Source organism: Myotis yumanensis, unplaced genomic scaffold (genome assembly GCF_028538775.1).
Source record: "Myotis yumanensis isolate MYYU_CA2020_CCGP unplaced genomic scaffold, mMyoYum1.0.hap1 SCAF_1, whole genome shotgun sequence".
Classification (NCBI taxonomy): Eukaryota; Metazoa; Chordata; class Mammalia; order Chiroptera; family Vespertilionidae; genus Myotis; species Myotis yumanensis.
The window spans coordinates 237523250-237543213 of record NW_027223752.1 but is presented as its reverse complement, the minus strand read 5'-3'; the positions used below and the strand labels follow the sequence as shown (position 1 = coordinate 237543213).

General features: G+C 50.2%; 1 protein-coding gene across 1 annotated transcript; it reads right to left on the bottom strand.

Annotated features, from left to right (window-relative positions):
* Positions 1–7099: 7099 nt before the first annotated feature.
* BLOC1S4 (biogenesis of lysosomal organelles complex 1 subunit 4) lies at positions 7100–8435 on the bottom strand. Its single transcript, XM_070399667.1, has one exon. The coding sequence runs from the start codon at positions 8404–8406 to the stop codon at positions 7747–7749; it is 660 nt and encodes a 219-aa protein (XP_070255768.1). The 5' UTR covers positions 8407–8435; the 3' UTR covers positions 7100–7746.
* Positions 8436–19964: the final 11529 nt, after the last annotated feature.

Genomic DNA, 19964 nt, shown 5'->3' with positions numbered 1-19964 from the left:
TTATGTGAGAGGCAGGGGCAGGGGTGGGGGTGGGGGAGCTCTCTGAATATTTCTGCAACCTCTATACACGTTTAAAAACTACTTCAAGCCCAGCTGTGACTCAGTGGCTGAGCCTTGACCTATGAACCAGGAGGTCACAGTTCCTGGGCAGGGCACAGGCCCGGGTTGTGGGCTTGATCCCCAGTGTGGGGCGTGCAGGAGGCAGCTGATCAATGCTTCTCTCCATTATTGATGTTTCTCTCTCTCTCCCTCTCCCTTCCTCTCTGAAATCAATAAAAATATATTTACAAAAAAACCCCAAAAACCCAAAATTAAACTACTTCAAAATACAAAGGGAAAATAAATAAAAACTCTGAGTTCACTTCATCCAATCACAGCAGAAGGCACGTTCTTCTAAGGTCACATGGAACATGCACCAGGACAGACCTCGTCCACAGACCGTGAGCGCACCTTCATCTAAAAGGGTAGGAATCACTGTGCTCTCAGACCACAATGGAATGAAATCAGGAATCAGCAGGAAATAGAGAGAGAGAGAGAGAGAGAGAGAGAGAGCGCTGGATCCCCCAACACACTCGGAGAGGGGACAGCACTCATCTAAGTAACACATGAGTGGAAGAAGAAACCTAAAGTGAAATCTGGAAAGTGTTTTGAACTAAACGAAACCGAAACCGAAAGGACAATGTACCAGAAGCTGTGGGAGGGTGGCCCATGGAGAGCGTGGAGTGCATATTTCAGAAGACAGATCTAAAACCAATCGCCTAAGCTTCTACCTTAGGAAACTGGAAAAGAAGAGCAGATTCAACCCAAAGTGAGCAGAAAGAAGCCCACGCCCAAGCCAGAGGAGACCACCATCTCCATCACCACCATCTCCATCACCACCTTCTCCATCATCACCGTCTCCATCATCACCGTCTCCATCATCACCACCATCTCCATCATCACCATCTCCATCACCACCTTCTCCATCACCACCTTCTCCATCACCACCATCTCCACCATCCCCATCACCACCATCTCCATCACCACCATCTCCATCACCACCATCTCCATCACCACCATCCCCATCATCATCACCATCTCCATCACCACCATCCCCACCATCACCATCTCCATCATCACCATCCCCATCCCCATCATCATCATCTACCCTGAAAAAACTCTGCCTTTTTACCATCGAACACCCATTAGTATGGCCATTATAAAAAAATACAAATAAATAACAAGTGTTGGGGGGCTGTGGGGAATTGGAACCCTGTGCACTGTTGGTGGGAATAAAACGTGGGGCAGCTGCTGTGCCAAACAGTATGGCAGTTCCCCCCAAAATAGAATTATCATGTAGTCCAGAAATTCAGCTTCTGGGTATGTACCCCCACAACTGAAAGCAGGGTCTGAGAGAGATACCTATCCCCATGGTCACAGCAGTGCTATTCACAGGAGCCAAGAGGTAGAAGCAACCCAGTGTCCATCCACAGATGAAGGACAAGCAAAATGTGGTCCGTCTACACCAGCGATGACGAACCTTTGGAGCTCGGCGTGTCAGCATTCTGAAAAACCCTAACTTCACTCTAGTGCCGTATCACATAGAGACATTTTTTGATATTTGCAACCATAGTAAAACAAAGACTTATATTTTTGATATATTTTTGAAAAGGGAGGAAGGCCCAGCTGGCGTGGCTCAGTGGTATAGCGTCAACCTACTTCTTTCTCCTTCTCCATTCCTCTCTGAAATCAATACAAATATATTTTTTTTTTTTTAAAAAGGAAGGAGCCCTAACCGGTCTGGCTCAGTGGATAGAGTGTCAGCCTTCGGACTGAAGGGTCCCAGGTTCGATTCCAGTCAAGGGCATGTACCTTGGTTGCGGGCACATCCCCAGTGGGGAGTGTGCAGGAGGCAGCTGATCCATGTTTCTAACTCTCTAACCCTCTTCTTTCCTCTCTGTAAAAAATCAATAAAATATATTTTTTTTAAAAAGGAAGGAAACTCTGGCACCGGCTACAACACGTATGGGCCGGGAACACATTAAGCTCAGTGAAACCAGCCAGTCACACAGGACACGGGCCATGATGGCATTCATGTGAGGTCCTTAGGGGAGTCAGAGTCAGAGACAGGAAGCAGCTGGTGGGTGCGGGGCGGGGGCGGGGGCGGGGATTGTGTAATGGGGACAGAGTTTGGGTTTGCGAAGATGAAATCGTTGTGGAGATGGTGGTGGAGGTTGCACAACGGTGTGAATGAACTTAATGCCACTGAACTGCACACTGAGAAAGGGTGAGAGTGATAAGTTTGCGTTCTGTGTATTTTACCACAAATTTTAAAAAGTACAAACAATGATGACATTGTTTAAATTAATGGAATAATAAGAACACTTACGCCCTAGCTGGTTTGGCTCAGTGGATAGAGGGTTGGCCTGCAGACTGAAGGGTCCCAGATTTGAATCCAGTTAAAGGCACAGGCCCGGGTTATGGGCTCGATCCCCAGTGTGGGGCATGCAGGAGGCAGCTGATCAATGATTCTCTCTCATCATTGATGTCTCTCTCTCTCTCTCCCTGAAATTAATATAAATATACTGTATTTTTGAAAAAGAACACATTTCCTACCTAAATGCCTTGAACAATCTTGTCCCCAAGCCCTCCCACATCTCATCACTAACACACCCCACGCCCTACCGCCCTGCAAAGCCTCCCATCCTGCTGGTTCTTATCTCAAGTAACAGTGACACGGGAAGAATGCGAAATTTTAAAAGCCTGCGGGGAAGCATCTCCACAGCCTCCAAACTGTGACAGATATTCCGAGGCGGGGGGGGGGGGGGGGGGGACCGTGGGGGGGCGGAGGGGGGCACAGGGGCGGGGGAAGTCTGCCTGTTTCCCCCCTGAGAAAACACTGAAGCAGGTGTTCTGGTTCCGCCAGGACAGGCGCTAAGCAACACCCAAGCCGCGGGGCGACGCCGCCCTCTCCGTGCTCCTGGGGGACTTGCTGCTCGTCCTCCCGGCCCCTTCCATTCATTCCACAGAGGGGCTTGCAGGGCCTGCTCTGTGCCAGGCGCGGCCGCAGGTGCCTGGGATTCAGGGGCACACGGAAGAGAAAAGGCCACGCTCCTTGTTGCCGGGAGACAGAAAAACAAGCAAACAGGTGAATGAGCACGCTCCTTCCGCAGAGAGAGCCGGGCGAGAACAGCAGGAAGGGGGAGGGACATGGCCTCCTCTGAGTCCGGCCAGAGTGGACGCCCCCATCCCGCCCTCCTCCCTCCCACGCCCCAAGCAAGAAGCGCAGCCTTGGGATGCGCAGGGGTCCCACACGGTGAGCCAGCCCTTCGGGGGGACAGGCCGGGTAGCCCTGAAGCGCCAGCGCCCGGGCCATGGCTGCTGGAGGCTGGTGTTTCAGTTCCTGACGGCTGGGCTGGACCAGCTGCTTCCAGGCGGCTTTTCTGCTCCGCCAGCGCCCCCTGCTGGGCAGGGGCTGTTCCTGCAGCCACTCGACTCACTCCTGCAGGGGGGCCTGGAGCCTCCCTAGGCCCTTCCCCCAACCCAGGGTCTGACCCCGCCCGGACCCCGCCCCTTTTCTAACAGAAATGCATTTCCTCCCGTTATTGGGACTAGGATTTAGGTGTTGGAAATGTTTTTTGTTTTTTTTAATCCTCACCCGACGATGTTTTTCACTGACTGTAGAGAGAGAAGGGAGAGGGAGAGAAACAGTTGGTTGCCTTCGGCACACACTCCGACAGGGAACCCACAGCCTGGGTATGTGCCCTGATTGGGAATCGAACCCACGACCGTTTGGTGCACAGGAAGATGCTCTACCCCACAAGCAACACCAGCCAGTGAAGTGTTTTCTAACCCATGATTTCGAACCCTTTGGAGTGTAAAAGGCAGGCAGGCCTGCAGTTCCGAGGTGGGAGTGGGACAGGCCTTCCTGCAGCCCACGGGGAGCCCTGCAGATGTACCACGCTCGCTCGGCCTGGACCCTGGGCTGGACTCCGCTGGCGTCTGACCTTCCCTCCCACGGGCAGGCCCAGCTCTGTGCCCTCAGCCCACCACGGGGCTTGGTTTCCCAGCACACATTTGACAGAATTGCTGTATTTGCCTTTCTGCATGTCTCCCATTCCTTCCGGGTGCCCAGGCTTTGACTAGCCCTTCACTCGCTCCACCAGCTGCGGAGGGTGCCGGGCATGGTTACCTGTTGGGAACACGGGCGAGGGCGAGCAGATGGGCAGAGTCCCGCCGGCCGTGGGCAATGACATGGCACGGACACAACTGTGGCAAGTGCTACGCAGAAGCCCAGTGGGCATCTTCAGGAGCAAGTCCGGTGGGAGGAGCCTGAACGGAGAGAGGCCCAAGACAGGGGCCGCAGACCCCGTGTCGATGTAAGAACGTCCAACCTCCAGGGAATTAGTTTATTTGAGCCAAACTGAAAACTGCCAGGAAGCAAAATCTCAATGGATTGAGAGGATGGCCCGGGAAATGGCAGTGTTACCACTTACTTAACACATCAGAATCAAAGGGAAGACGTGAAACCCGCTGGCAATACATGAGGGAGGCGGGAGGAAGCAAGGCCGGGACATTTCTGAGCCTGGATAAGAAGGAACACGGAGACACCCACTTCTTTTACGCTGGTGGGTTTAGGAGAGATGGCAGTTAGTGTCCACCGTGATGCACTTGTCGTTAGAAAGTTTAACTTCAGACCACCCTGCGTGGCCACTTACAGACTCGGAGTTCACGAGGCCACCACGCTGGCCTCCCCTGAGCTGGTCAGGTTTAGTATGCGGCTCCCTTTGGTCCACATTAGAGCCTGAGTTTTATTCTAACATCATGAGAAGCTATTGAAGGTTTTCGGCAAAGCCCAATATATCTGACTTATGGTTTCCTGAGATCCATTGGCTGCTGTGTACCCCGTGGAGAGTGGCTTGGAGACTTCTCAGTGGGCAGGTGAGGTGGGGCAGGGTGGGTGGACAGAGGAGGAGCATTGGGTGGTGCCTGCAGCCTTACTGAGAATGGATGCCAGCTCTCGCGATGAACAGATCATTAGCAGGTACTCTCACGAGAGTCCATGCGGCAGTTTCTGGTAATGAACAGTAGGAGCGACGAGGCAGACGGGTTCCCGAGCTGGGCCGAACCTGCCTCATACCTTGTGTGTGCTGTCCAAGGGGAGCGGCCACGCCCGCCATCCTGAGCGCATCTTTCTGCTCATCACTTCCGGCAGCAGGAAAAGCCCTGGGAGCTAGAACTTCCCATCTCCCACTGCCCGACAGCCGTCTGGCCGGGTAGTGTAAAACCTGAAATCCCTCCATGACTAGCTTTTCTTCTCAATGTGTCTCGTGTTTCAAGAAACGCATTTTTATAAGTAGCTATGCGCACTGTCTGCACACCTGCTTACAGAACTCCTGTCGCTGCTGTGCAAGGTGTGACCTCAAGGCTTGCAGGTCTGTTCACTTTCTGGCCCTTTGTTGATCGGTCCTCCCTCATGGTCAGCAGGTTCCCACCAGGCTGTCTGACTCCAGGACCCCCTTCCTCGCACAACCCAAGATGCATGTTCCTGCAGGTCCTGGCTGGGGAGGAAAAGGCCTCAGGTGCTTCTAGCTCTCCGGTACCCAATGTTATGTGTGTGCACACTGACTCCCGGTGCCACACTGCCCATGGACTGACATGTCCTACGGACTCCTGAAAACCCCAAGTGGTTACTGTGCTCTTGGGTGTGGAGCGAACAAGTTCACTGGCTCCAGTGTGACTGGTGGGCTGTCCCTGTTCCAGAAAGTCCAGGAGTCCCGCCTCCAGGGGACTGGACAGTCCGCAGGGGTTGCCCAAGAAGACAGAGCCTTCCCTCCCCCTCCCAACTTGCTGACTGATGAGAAGGTGGACCTGTTTTCCAAGACCCGAGGGGCCCTCTCAGCTCCCCAGTGGGTCAGGGTGGGAGGAAGGGCCAGGAGGTCTGAGGGTGGCAGTGCCAGGGAATGGAGGTGTCTGGCTTCCCCAGCCCCCACTCGAGACAAATGACCTGTATCTAATCTGCCTTGTGCTATGCAAACCGCCTCGTATCTCTCCTTAGAAACCACATCAACAACACTGACCGGGAATTTCAGGCCCAAGGTCCCTGAGAGTAAAGCTGTACATATAATCATGTAAATTACCATCTAAACCAGGACTTAAAACGTATTGCCAGAAAATTACGCATGGTTGCCCTTAAAAACTGTTAAGCTGCATTTCATTCTTTTACTGGTTACGATACTTTTAATTTCCTTCTGTAGGTAATGAAAGTAAGTTTCTAAGCATTATATGTTCCTAATTAAGGAAGTATCACTTTATAAAACACCTATTAACTTTTGCTTTCTGAAATTTAGGGTGTCCATTATGCAGATATTAATTCTTTTAAATTATTCTATTTTTTCATAATTTGTCCTAAACCTGCTGTTTCATACTAGCCCCAAGTTTAAAGAACATTTTAGCAGCACAGATGCTACGCAAGGCAGCTATTTTCCCATCCCGTGAATATATTGCAGGGATATACTCACTACACTCACTACTTACGCGCCCAGTGGCTGCCGAATATTAAGTTTAGGTTACTTGTTCTTTCGGCCTCTGAATCCAGGAGTCCTTCAGTTTGTAATCAATGAATTGTTCGAATAAAAAATACAAATGTGTAACGACAGAGAAAGCCCAAGAAAGCTAAGGTGGAGACTACATTATCACTATTAACTGCACACAGCTCAGTGAGGATGAGGCCGGCTCCATCGGCCTCAGAGATCTCTGAGAAATGAGGGAGGGCTGCTGTCAGAGGACCAGCTTATAAAACAGGTCAGGATCGAGATCAAAGCCTGTGGTGCCTGCAAGGGATCTGTAGGGCTCTATGGTATCAGGGCGAAGGAACAAAACCCAATACCAGTCACCCCACACGGGACCAGTCACCCCACACGTGTTCGCTTTGACAGGAAAGGAACATCTGATGCTGTGACACAGGAGTCGGGTCAGTTTCTCACATTGGGCGTCTGAAGGAGGCACTCCCACGCCTCCTCTTCATCCCGCTCCTGAACTCACACGAGCGACATGTCCACTTTCAAACCAACAGAAAAGGGGGCAGGTAACGTCCTTTTCAGAAGAAAAGCTTTTCCAATAAAATTTAAAAACTTTATTAAGATTTAAGCTATAAACCAAACGTTGGCAACCACCATATGGTCATGTTTGCTCGGGGCACGTTAAGGTGGTACGTACGGGCACTCTTCCCAACGCAGCTGCACAATTAGCTGCAATCAGTCAGCTCATTTTCTCAGAAGCTGCACCACGTCCTTCGGTTTACAACCCACATGGCAAGGTTAACAGAACATTAAGTAACTTACCACCGATCGCTAGACTAGATGGGAAACGGAACCACTATTCGGATCAAGTTATAATAAGGCTTTAACGGCTCAGTCGTTTTCCCAGGGCGGATTTAAACACATAAATCCTGAAACGGCGATGCTGTTTGTGGAGCCGTAAAATCCACACCAGCAACGGTGTTGCCACAGCGCACAGGGGCGTCCACTCATTCTGCTTCCTCGGCCGCTCCGACCGAGCAGCTTTCGGGATGGAACCGGAAGCCTTAAAGAGGACCGACTTCCTCCGTGACACCATTAGAAGACAGCGAGAAACGGGGTGTGCAATCAGCCAGCTGTGCACGTCCGCACCCCGACCCCGCAGGCCTGTTCCCAGGGCTCCAACCGATGTCACCGACACTCGGGGTGACCGCGGAGGGCGGCGTCCTCTCGCAGCGGGGCCGCCCGCTCAGATCAGAGGCCGTTCGCTGCAGCCGGGAAAGTGGTCCTCGGTGCGGAACAGGACGGGCGGTTCGTAGCCGGCCGGCGGGGGCCTGCTGGCGGGCGCCTTGGTGAAGAGGGAGGGCACCGGGAGGGTGTGCAGGAGTTTCCGGAACGCGCTGGGGAAGGAGCCCAGCTCCGCCTCCGCCCTGGCGACCTGCTCCTCCATCCGGGCCACGCTGGCGCCGATCATGCCCACGAAGGCCTCCAACCGGTCGATCTTGCCGTACACCTGCCGCATCTCCGTGGCCTTGGCGTGGATGCGCGGCACGCCCTCGCTGACCACGTGGGACGAGTCGCCGCGCAGCATGTCCAGCATGCCCACGAACTCGTCCACCCTGGTCAGCAGCTCGTCCAGGCTGGCGTCCAGGGCCTGCACCTCCGGCCGCGCCCCGGCCCCGGCCCCGGGCAGCAGGCCGGCGGCGTAGCCCGCGGCGGCGCGGCGCAGCAGCGGCAGGTCGCGGCCCGGCGCGCCCCCGTCCGGGCCCTCATCCTCCCACGGCCCTGAGGCGATACTGTGGCTCTGCGACACGTGGCCGCTGTCCCCGCTCCAGGAGGCGAGCGGCGGCTCGGCTTCTTCCGCGGATCCCTCGCGAGATGGCCCGCGACGCGCCGAGCGACCCTCCATAGCCCGTGACTTCCGGGCTGCCGGCCAGCTTCCGGTCTCCGCGCGTGCGCGCACGCACAGAACGCCCCTTCTTCCGGCCTGCGCGCACGCGCGCGCACGCGCGCTGTGGTCTGTGTGCACGCGCTCAGCCCGAACCTCAGTTACGAAGGAAGGTTTGGCGGTGCAGGGAAGTGCACACGCCTTAAGTGCACAAGTGGATTCGTGTTTGCACATCCATACACCCACGTCGCCTCCATCCTGATCAAGGTAAAGCACATGTCCAGGGCTGGGAAGGGTTCCCTCCCGTCTCTAGTTTCATCTTGCTCGGACACGGCTGTTGCTTACTACTCCTTCAAAGAACGAGGGCCAATTAAAGTATGCAAATTAAATTTAAATTAACGGTGTCTGCTTACCAAGACAGATAGCTCAAACGGAAGTTTCTGGCTTAGAAACTTGGGCTATGCCAGTTCTCTTTAAACCGTTTGAAAATTTTATTTCATCACAGGTGTTTTTATTTATCAGTATCACTTAGCTCCTACTGTATACCAGGCACTGTTCTAGGCACCGGGTGACACAGCGGTGGACCGATGATCCAAAAGTTCTGCCTCGAACTTCATTCTAGGCGTGGAGATACCCAGGAAGCAGGAGAAATTGATAGCATGTTACCTAGAGATGAGAGTGCTTATCAGCCAAGCACCGATTCTGCAAATCATCAGCAGGGGTCGCTGGTGACAGCCGAGGGCCCTCCCTGGAGCAATTCCCAAGCATTATAGTGGGGAGACACTTGACCTTGGTTAACTAAAGCAAAACAAACAAAAAAAACACCCACAAAAACTCTGGAAGCAACCCTAGTGTCCACAGATGGATGAACGGATAAGCAACATGTATTCTATCCACACAAAGAACTAGTATTCAGCCTTAAAAAGGACGGAAATTCTGACATGTGCTACAATAGGGATACACCTCGAGGGCATTGGGCTCAGTGAGATGAGCCATTACATAAGACAAATGCTATAACAACCCCCTCTCCTTACATGAGGTCCTAGGGTAGCCAAATCACAGAGAAAATAGGACAGCTTTTGCCAGGCACTTGGGGGTGGGTGCTGTTTAACAGGTACGGAGTTCCAGTTTTGCAAGATGAAAGAGTTCTGGGGACAGGTTGCACAGCAAGGTGAATATACTTAACACTACTGAGCTGTGCATTAGAAATGGTTAAGACAGTACCTTTTATGTTATATATTTTTACCACAATAAAAAAAATTCTCCTCTTACCTAATAATCCTAGGTTAAATGAGATTCATTTTGGGGAAGTTATCTGAGCTTAAGATAAAAGATTTATGAATGAAAATATTAACTGTAGCATACTTTTAAAATAAATCCTAGAGAGTGGAAGGAAGGGAAGGAGGGACTTTTCTTAGAGAGAGAAACATCAATGTGAGAGAGACACATTGATTGGTTGCCTCCTGCTCCCACTCTGATGGGGGCTCGGGGTTGAACCTGAAGTACGAACCCTTGACTGGTAATTGAACCCAAGACCTTTTGGTCTGCGGGATGATGCTCTAACCACTGAACCAAACTGGCCAGTGCGACTGTAGCATACTCGTAAAAAAACAAAGTAGGAGCTATTGTTACCAGTGAGATGATGAGACCTTGGTTCTCATCTTCTTGAAGAAAAGATTTCATCAAGAGACAAAATGCAGCAAATCAAGTAAGAAGGCATTGGCCGCAGCAAAAGCAGACTCAGGACAGTGAGACAAGGAAGGGCCCGCTGAGAAGCCACTGGAGAGCCCAGGCAGGCTGCTCTGGCTCACCAGGAAGCCAGAGAAAAGGGGCCTTGGAGACCAGGTCAGTGGTGAGCTGGGATGAGCTGTCACTGCCCAGTGCTCCCCTGGCTGCAGGTTTCGGGGGTCCCTTGGAGTTTAGGAGGGGCGTGTCTGTGGGGAATAGGGGAAGGGAAGGGCGAGGTCGCACTCCCAGGAGGGAGACCCCACAGCGGGGTCCTCTGCGCTGAGGGTGCTCATTGCTCTGTTGCAGGTGGGAGTCTGAGGGGAGGTCCCAGGGGTGGGTCTCAGTAGACTACCCATCAGCCCTCCAGGTGCTCTTTCAGGATCAGGTTTCCATTGATTGGTCACAGCCGCTGGCTCTTCCTCACTGGTCCTTCCTCACTGGTCCTTCCTCACTGGTCCTGCCTCACTGGTCCTTCCTCATTGGTCCTTCCTCACTGGTCCTTCCTCACTGGTCCTTCCTCATTGGTCCTGCCTCACTGGTCCTGCCTCACTGGTCCTTCCTCATTGGTCCTTCCTCACTGGTTCTTCCTCACTGGTCCTTCCTCACTGGTCCTGCCTCACTGGTCCTTCCTCACTGGTCCTTCCTCATTGGTCCTTCCTCACTGGTCCTTCCTCACTGGTCCTTCCTCATTGGTTCTTCCTCATTGGTCCTTCCTCACTGGTCCTTCCTCACTGGTCCTGCCTCACTGGTCCTGCCTCACTGGTCCTTCCTCACTGGTCCTTCCTCATTGGTTCTTCCTCAGTGGTCCTTCCTTATTGGTCCTTCCTCACTGGTCCTTCCTCATTGGTTCTTCCTCACTGGTCCTGCCTCACTGGTCCTTCTTCATTGGTCCTTCCTCACTGGTCCTTCCTCACTGGTTCTTCCTCACTGGTTCTTCCTCACTCAGCTGGTCTTTCCTCATTGGTCCTTCCTCACTGGTCCTTCCTCATTGGTTCTTCCTCACTGGTCCTTCCTCACTGGTCCTGCCTCACTGGTCCTTCCTCATTGGTCCTTCCTCATTGGTCCTTCCTCACTGGTCCTTCCTCATTGGTCCTTCCTCACTGGTCCTTCCTCACTGGTCCTCCCTCACTGGTTCTTCCTCACTACAGCTGGTCCTTCCTCACTGCAGCTGGTCCTGAGGCAGCCAAGGCGTCACTTGTCTGGTTTTGCTGCTTTTTTGGGCCTGGAGCTAAAAAACAACAGAGGCCTAGGTGTTATCTTTATTTTTTAAATGTCTTATTAACCCTCACCCTAGGATAGTTTTTTATTGGTTTTTAGAGAAATGGAAGTGAGAGGGAGAGAGAGAAACATCGATGTGAGAGAGACACATTGGTTGGTTACCTCCTGCCCCCGCATGCCGGGGATCAAGTCCTCAACCAAGGTCCGAGCCCTTGACTGGAATCAAGCCCTGGATCCTTCAGTCCACAGGCCAGTGCTCTATCCACTGAGCCAAACAGGCCAGGGTAGATATTATCTTTGGGAAGGAGGAGTCATGGGTCCAAACCATGTGACCAGCGATGTGCTAGGGGAGGAAAGGTAACCCTGGGGTGAGGGCCTTGTTTTCCAGTTTTGCCGGTTGCTAGCCACCCTGGTGACCTCCTGCACTTGGTCCTTGCTCTGCTCGTGTCTGTGTAACTGCCCACCACACTATATCCTATATAATAAAAGGCTAATATGCAAATCGACTGGACGAATGACTGGTTGGTATGGTGAGCACTGACCACCACACTATCTCATTAATAATGGTCAAGTCCCCGGTCAGGTCGAAACGGCCCCGGTGTGGTAGGGACGACCCCGGTGAGGTTGAAACAGCCCCCGTGAGGTAGGGACGACCCCAGTCAGGTTGCAACGGCCCCCGTGAGGTAGGGACGACCCCAGTCAGGTTGAAACAGCCCCCGTGAGGTGGGGACGACCCCGGTCAGGTCGAAACGGCCCTGGTGTGGTAGGGACAACCCCGGTCAGGTTGAAACGGCCCCGGTGTGGTAGGGACGACCCCGGTGAGGTTGAAACAGCCCCCGTGAGGTAGGGACGACCCCGGTCTGGTAGGGACAACCCTGGTCAGGTCGAAACGGCCCCGGTGTGGTAGGGACAACCCCGGTCAAGTTGAAACGGCCCCGGTGTGGTAGGGACGACCCCGGTGAGGTTGAAACGGCCCCCGTGAGGTAGGGACGACCCCGGTGAGGTTGAAACGGCCCCCGTGAGGGAGGGACGGCCCCGGTGAGGTTGAAACGGCCCTGGTGAGGCTCAGACGGCCCTGGTGAGGTTGAGACTACTCCAGTGAGGTTGGGACAAATAAAGGGGACCAGTATGGACTGATGAACAGGGGTAGATACAGAAGCAGAGCAACATTGAACAGAATGTTAAACTACAGTGGGAAGCCTGGGGAGGGTTGGGGGAGGGGATTAAGAGACCAACTGAAGGACTTATATGCATGCATATAAGATTAACCAATGGACACAAGACACGGGGCGGGGGGGTGGGGTGGGGGGGTAGGGGCCGGGGGAATGTCAAGGGGGGGAAAAAAGGAGACATATGTAATACTCTTTGTAATACTTTAAGAAATAAAAATTATTAAAATATTAAAAAAAAAATAATGGTCAAGTGATGGTACCCTCCTTCCACTGAATTCCATGCAATCATTAAAAAATGCTGGTTGAGGATTAAAAATGGTGGCAGAGTAGGAGGATGCTGCATAGTCATGCTTCCAGGAACAAGCTGGAATTACAACTGAAATACAAGAAGACTTCCTGAATAATCAACGGAAAACTCACAGTAGAGAACCCTGATACCCAAGGGCCGAAGGTGGAGCCGGCATAGAGACTGGTAGGAGGGGCAGAGATGTGACCCACAGAGGGGAACTGAAGTCCCAGAGAGATATCTCAGCCGGTGGTGGAGGTGGGGGTGAGGTGCCACTGAGAATTCTGGGATCTAATCCCAGAGCTGGGCTCCCCAGCAGAGAGCACCAAACTGAGGAAGGTATCGACATAACATCAAGCTGTGAAAAGCAGTGGGGTGCTGTCTGCCAGGGAGTGGCAGCTGAAAGTTCAGTCACCCTCTTAAAGGGCCAAGGCACAAACATTCCCTGTGGAGCCACCCACCTTGTGCTCTGGCAGAGGGAGGGTGAAGTGGACTGGAGCTGTGAGAGCAGAAGCCAGCACTGGGGACTCGGGGGATAGAGCTTGGAAGGCAGACACCCCAAGTTTCCTCGGCTCAGTCATTCCCTCACAACTGCCTTGCCTGGGGGGAAGACAGTTGACACACCCTATTGGAAAACACCTTGCCCTGAGGCCGCTTACGAGATTAAAAGTAACAATTCGAAGGAGTAGCAGCTGCGTGTATAGCCCGCCCCCATCCAAGGAACAGCAGCCTCCTGATCACCACACCCTCTGTCTGAAGAACAGCAGCTGTTTGTGAAGCCTCCCGCCACCAGCCAGAGGAGCCACCACAACTGTGAACAGCACCCACCAAAGGAGCTGCTACCAACTGAGGAGCAGCTGCTACCACAACCGCCTGAGGAGCAACCGCAGCCTGAGGAGCCACTGCCGCCCAAGGAGCAGCCACTGAACGACTCAACATCTAGATATGGCGGTGCGATCAAACATGGGTAGACAAAGAAACCCCCAAAGGAAAGAAAAGGAGGACTCACCAGAAAGGCAGCTAAGTGAGACAGAGGCATGCAACATGACAGAAAAAGAATTCAGATTAAGGATCCTAGAGTGCATAAACTGGATGGAGGAAAAAATCAACAACTTATGCAAGAAGCAAGAAGAAACAGATGAAAAAATCAATAAATTATGTAAGAACCAAGAAGAAATGAAGAGTGATATAGCTGTAATAAAAAACACCATGGAAAGTTTCAACAGTAGACTAGGAGAAGCAGAGGACCGAATTAGCGAATTAGAAGACAGGGAAACAAAACACACCCAAACTGAACAGCAATTGGAGAAAAAAATTAAAAGACAGGAGGAGAGCCTAAGGGAGCTATGGGACAACATGAAACGAAACAACATACAAATAATAGGGGTGCCAGAACAACAGAAAGAGGAACAAGGGTTAGAAAACGTATTCAAAGAAATAATATCAGAAAACTTCCCTGAGGTGGGAAGAAAAAAATCACACAAGCACAGGGAGTCCCTAACAAGGTGAACCCGAAAAGACCCACACCAAGACACATCATAATTACCATGGCAAGTGTTCAGGACAAAGAGAGAATCTTAAAGGCTGCAAGAGAGAGACAGAAAGTTACATTCAAGGGATCTCCCATTAGATTATCAAATGATTTCTCAACAGAAACACATTAGGCCAGAAAAGAATGGACAGAAATTTACAAAGTGATGCAAAGCAAAGGACTGAATCCAAGAATATTCTACCCAGCAAGGCTATCATTCAAAATTGAAGGGGAAATAAGAAGCTTCACAGACAAAAAAAGGCTAAGGGAGTTTATCACCACCAAGCCAGCAACGCAAGAAATGCTAAAGGGACTGGTGTAAAAAGAAGAAATAAAAAGCTCAGAAAGAAAACAGCCACACAAAAAAAGAAATGGCTACAAACAAGTACCTTTCAATAATAACTTTAAACGTAAACAGACTAAATGCTCCAACCAAAAGACATCGAGTGGCTGAATGGATAAAAAAACATGACCCACACATTTGCTGTCTACAAGAGACCCACCTCAGAAGAAGGGACTCACACATACTGAAAGTGAAGGGATGGAAAAATATCTTTCAGGCAAATGGAAATGAAAAAAAAAGCTGGGGTAGCAATACTTATATCGGACAAAATAGACCTCAAAGTGAAGGCCATAACAAGAGATAAGGAAGACCACTTTATAATACTGAAGGGATCAATACAACAAGAAGATATAACCCTGATAAACATATATGCACCCAATGCAGGAGCATCCAAATACATAAAAAACCTCCTGGAAGATATCAAAGGAGAGATAGACAACAATACAATCATAATAGGGGACTTTAATACACCACTGACATCACTGGATAAATCCTCTAGACAAACAATCAGCAAAAAACCAGCAATCCTAAATGACTCACTAGATCAGATGGACTTAATTGACATCTTCAGAACACTTCACCCCAAAGCCACGGAATATACATTCTTCTAAAGGGCTCATGGGACATATTTAAAAATTGACCACATATTGGGTCACAAACAAAGTCTAAAAATGGAACTCCCATTTGACCCTGTGATCTCACTTCTAGGAATATATCCCAAGAAACCAAAAACACCAATCAGAAAGGATATATGCACCCATATGTTCATAGCAGCACAATTCACCATAGCTAAGATCTGGAAACAGCCTAAGTGCCCATCAGTAGATGAATGGATTAGAAAACTGTGGTACATCTACACGATGGAATACTATGCTGCTGTAAAAAAGAAGGAACTCTTACTATTTGCAACGGCTTGGATGGAACTGGAGAGCGTTATGCTAAGTGAAATAAGCTAGTCAATGAAGGAAAAACACCACATGATCTCACTCACTCATGGATAATAAAGACCATTATAAACTTATGAACAAAAATAGATACAGAGGCAGAGCTGCCTCAAACAGACTGTCAAACTACAGCGGGAAAGTCGAGGAGGGTTGGGGGGCAGAAGGGGTGGTAAGAGATCAACCGAAGGACTTGTATGCATGCATATAAGCATAACCAATGGACATAAGACACTGGGGGGTAGGGGAGGCCGGGGGATTGTTAAGGGTGGGAAAAAAGGAGACATATGTAATACTCTTTGTAATACTTTAAGCAATAAAACAATTAAAAAACAAAGCTGGTTGTTGCCTGCTGGGGTCCAACCCCAGCAGGTCCAGGGGTCCCCAAAGGTGTGGATGGAGTTGGCAAAGAAGGAATGACACGGAGACAGCCTTCAGTTGATCAGCAGCCTAGCCAGGATCTCCAGCGAAGTTCTGATGTTTATTGTCTTGTTACATCTGTATTTATAGCAGTTGATTTTAATCCTGTCAATTTCTATTGCAAAGGTTAGGGCATTTCTTATCTCCATTCCAGGGAGTAAAGATTATGTAGCTTAAGCGTGATTGTTTGTAGTTAAAGTGATTAACTACCCGCCTGGCACTTAGTTAAGGGGTTTTATCCCCTCCCTAACTTCAGGGAAAAATCCCTACCTGGGGAAACAACCTTTCTCGGAGAGGTGACCTTGGTTAAAACACATAGCGCCAAGGGGAGCAAACATATTAAGAACAGTATGCTATATACGCCAGGTCCCTTGAAACATATGCTGTGCAGATGTTTCTTTCCTGCAGCGACTGTGTCAAGCAGCAAGGATGGACCAGCTTTAGCTCAGTGGTCGGCAAACCAGGGCTTCCGAACCACATGAGGCTCTTTGGCCCCTTGAGTGTGGCTCTTCCACAAAATACCACGTGGGGGCGCGCACGTACAGTGCGAAGTTGACTTAAAACTTTAAGTAAAGTTTATTAAGTTAATTTTAGGGAACGTTGTGGAGTGAAAGAAGATGTAGTGTCAAGGATTGAGAAAGGTATGTTGAGATGGTTTGGACATATAGAGAGGATGAACGAAAGGAGATAGACGAAACAAGTATACAAGACGAGTGTGGATGGGAGAGTTGGAAGGGGTCGACCTCAGCGAACGTACCTCAATCAGATTGAGGATGTTTTTAGGAAAGGTCAGCTTAGGAGTACCCTAATTAAGTTAATAACAATGTACCTACCTGTATAGTTTAAGTTTAAAAAATTTGGCTCTCAAAAGAAATTTCAATCATTGTACTGTTGATAGTTGGCTCTGTTGACTAATGAGTTTGCCGACCACTGCCCTAGCTGGTTTGGCTTAGTGAATAGAGCGTCGGCCTGTGGACTGAAGTGTCCTAGGTTCGATTCCAGTCAAGGGCATGTACCTTGGTTGTGGGCTCCATCCCCAGTGGGGAGCATGCAGGAGGCAGCCCATCAATGATCTCTCTCATCATTGATGTTTCTCTCTCTCTCTCCCTCTCCCTTCCTCTCTGAAGTCAATAAAAACATATTTTTTAAAATGCTGTATGTTGTATGCATCTGCATAACACATGGACACAGACTTCAGGGTGGTGAAGCCCTGGGGCGGGGGCGGGGGGTGGGGTGGGCTGGAGGGGATCCATGGGGGGGCCAAGGGGGACATATGTAATACTTTCAACAATAAAGGTTTATTTTTTAAAAAAGAGCTTCAGCAATAAAAATAACAACCAACAAAAACTGCTGGTTGGACATGGCTCTGGCTGCAGGAGGACCGGGATGCAGGCCCCCCCTTCCCCCCCGCCTTCCCAGGCTGTGAACTGAGCGGTGACTGTGGACGTCACCACCAGGCCTGGACGTTCTGCATCCGCTCAGCTCCAGGCACAGAGACGGGCTCACAGAGGACCGAGGAGGCTGGTCTCTGGGGCAGGAATCTGCTCAGTTGGAGGCCCTGGAGGAGCCAGGATGATGAGAGAAATTCCAGGGCAGCCCAGCCTTGGGAGCTGCAGACATCGGGAGAAAGGATCTCCCAGCAGCCGCTCCCGAGGAGCCGGGCCATGCGAGGGGGTGGGAGTGGGGGGTTGCCTGGAGGCGGGGGCTTGTCAGGACAGAAGCCAGGTCCTGGAGGGCAGCGCGTGTGCCATTCTCGGGCTCCAGGTCTGGGTTCCCAGGTAGAAGGCACAACCCCCGCCCCCCAGATGTTTCTCTCCACGTCCTGCGTGGTTCAGGGTTCAGGGTCTGGAAGAGGAGCCGCACACAAATGAAAGAGGAAAGACACGAGATAATTTGGAAATATTGGGGGACCAGCCGGGCAAGTCCAACTCCAGGAGGACTTCCACTGTGCTCAGGCCTCACCAAGCTGTTTATACTTAGAGGTAAACAAGGCAATGGTTACCATAGTTACATAGTTCTTGTGAGTTTCACTTGTTTTGACCATGGTTACACTTCCTGCACTTCCTCAGCCCCTTAGCTTCCCAGATAAGATCTAGTGCAGCTGTGGGCAAACTACGGCCCTCCGGCCGGATCCAGCCTGTTTGCAATGAATAAAACTTAAAAAAAAAAGAGACCATACCCTTTTATGTAATGATGTTTACTTTGAATTTAGTTCACACAAACACTCCATCCATGCTTTTGTTCCGGCCCTCCGGTCCAGTTTAAGAACCCATTGTGGCCCTCAAGTCAAAAAGTTTGTCCACCCCTAATCTAGGGAGTGTTATAAGGTCAAGCCTAATTATGCTAAGAGGACTGTGCCCTCTAAGCTGGGACTTGTTTGTGACTTTGCCAACAGGTCAGTCCGAGGCTTAACCCTATATCAGTTTTCCACATCTCACCCTTTTTTTAAATCAAGCTACTATAATGAAAATAAAACTTAAACATCAAGAACAAAACTATGGCCCTAACCGGTTTGGCTCAGTGGATAGAGCGTCAGCCTGCGGACTCAAGAGACCCGGGTTCGATTCCGGTCAAGGGCATGTACCTTGGTTGCGGGCACATCCCCAGTGGGAGATGTGCAGGAGGCAGCTGATCGATGTTTCTCTCTCATCGATGTTTCTGACTCTCTATCCCTCTCCCTTCCTCTCTGTAAAAAATCAATAAAATATATTTTTAAAAAAAGAACAAAACTTTGGCTATTAAAACAATAACAATGCCAATCCGTAACCCAAAACATTTTAAAACTTAAGCATAACATTTCAAGAACAAAAAATGTTTTAAGTCCCAATTTCAATGTCCAACAGTTCTGAGTCCAAGTTTCAATGTCCGACAGTTCCTTATGTGTACATGTCAGCCATGATGTTTCAGTTCTGGATGGTGGACAAATGGTGGCGATGCAGGTCCGACCCTCTCTGGTTTGATCCTGGGCAACCTGCAGCGATGCACAGCTGCTGACTGCTAGCATGGCAAAGCGTCGTCAGCGTCCTCCATCTCTGGATTGTTTTTCCTCTTGTCTTCATGGCTGGAGCATTCCTGATAATTCCTCCCTGTTGCAGGAATCCACATGGTCTTGGAGTTGTTTTCTGAAAGAAATTTTTACTGGGGGTCCTTTTTATATTTGCCCAAATGATTTTCCTTTTGGCTTATTTTGACACCATGTGTGTTTTCTTGGGTGTCTTGCTGTTAGCATTACAAATGAAAAAATTTTTCTAGATGTAATTTAGTTACAGGATATTTTTCCTTACATGGTATTTTTCCACTATCCCCCCTTTTTTGATTTAATTATTAGGAGGCTTTTTGGAAAATTTATAATGCAGTCTAGATAACTTTAAATTTTAATTTTTTGCACAAAAATATGACTGTTTTAGGTTCATTGCATGTTAAGCAATTTTTCCATGGAATGAAAATTTTGGTTAATACTTCTTGAGCCAATTTTAATTAATCTGAAAACTTGACTGCTATTTTACTGTCAAATTTAATACTCTAACAACTATCTTAGTTTACACTGTAAATAGTAATGGAAAGGATTATTTTGCATCCCTGAGAAGGCCCTGAGCACTCCTGGTGTTAGGCTGGATTTAGATATAGGGTAGCTGTTGTCAGCCAAGTCTCTGTTGTCTATGTACTGATCTCAGCTGGGCCAAGTCTCTTTCTGTTATCTGGGTCCTGATCTGAGCTGGGCATGGGAAGCGGAAAGCAGCCATGGGGGCAGGAGACCTCCCTCAGAAGGGGCGAGTGTTCAAGCCCCTGCATAGTTGGGGGGGGGTGAGGATCTGTGCCCCACCTCTGTTGACCCCCAAGTTCTCTCCTGCTGTCCCCTCTGTGACTGTACCTGTCTTAGGTCGTTCCTCCCTGAGGAATCTTACCTGTCTCTGGCTAACCAGCCATCCTCCGGGGCCAA

Coding starts and splice junctions, on each gene's coding strand:
- BLOC1S4 (XM_070399667.1), bottom strand. CDS start 8,406: ATGGAGGGTCGCTCGGCGCGTCGCGGGCCATCTCGCGAGGGATCCGCG.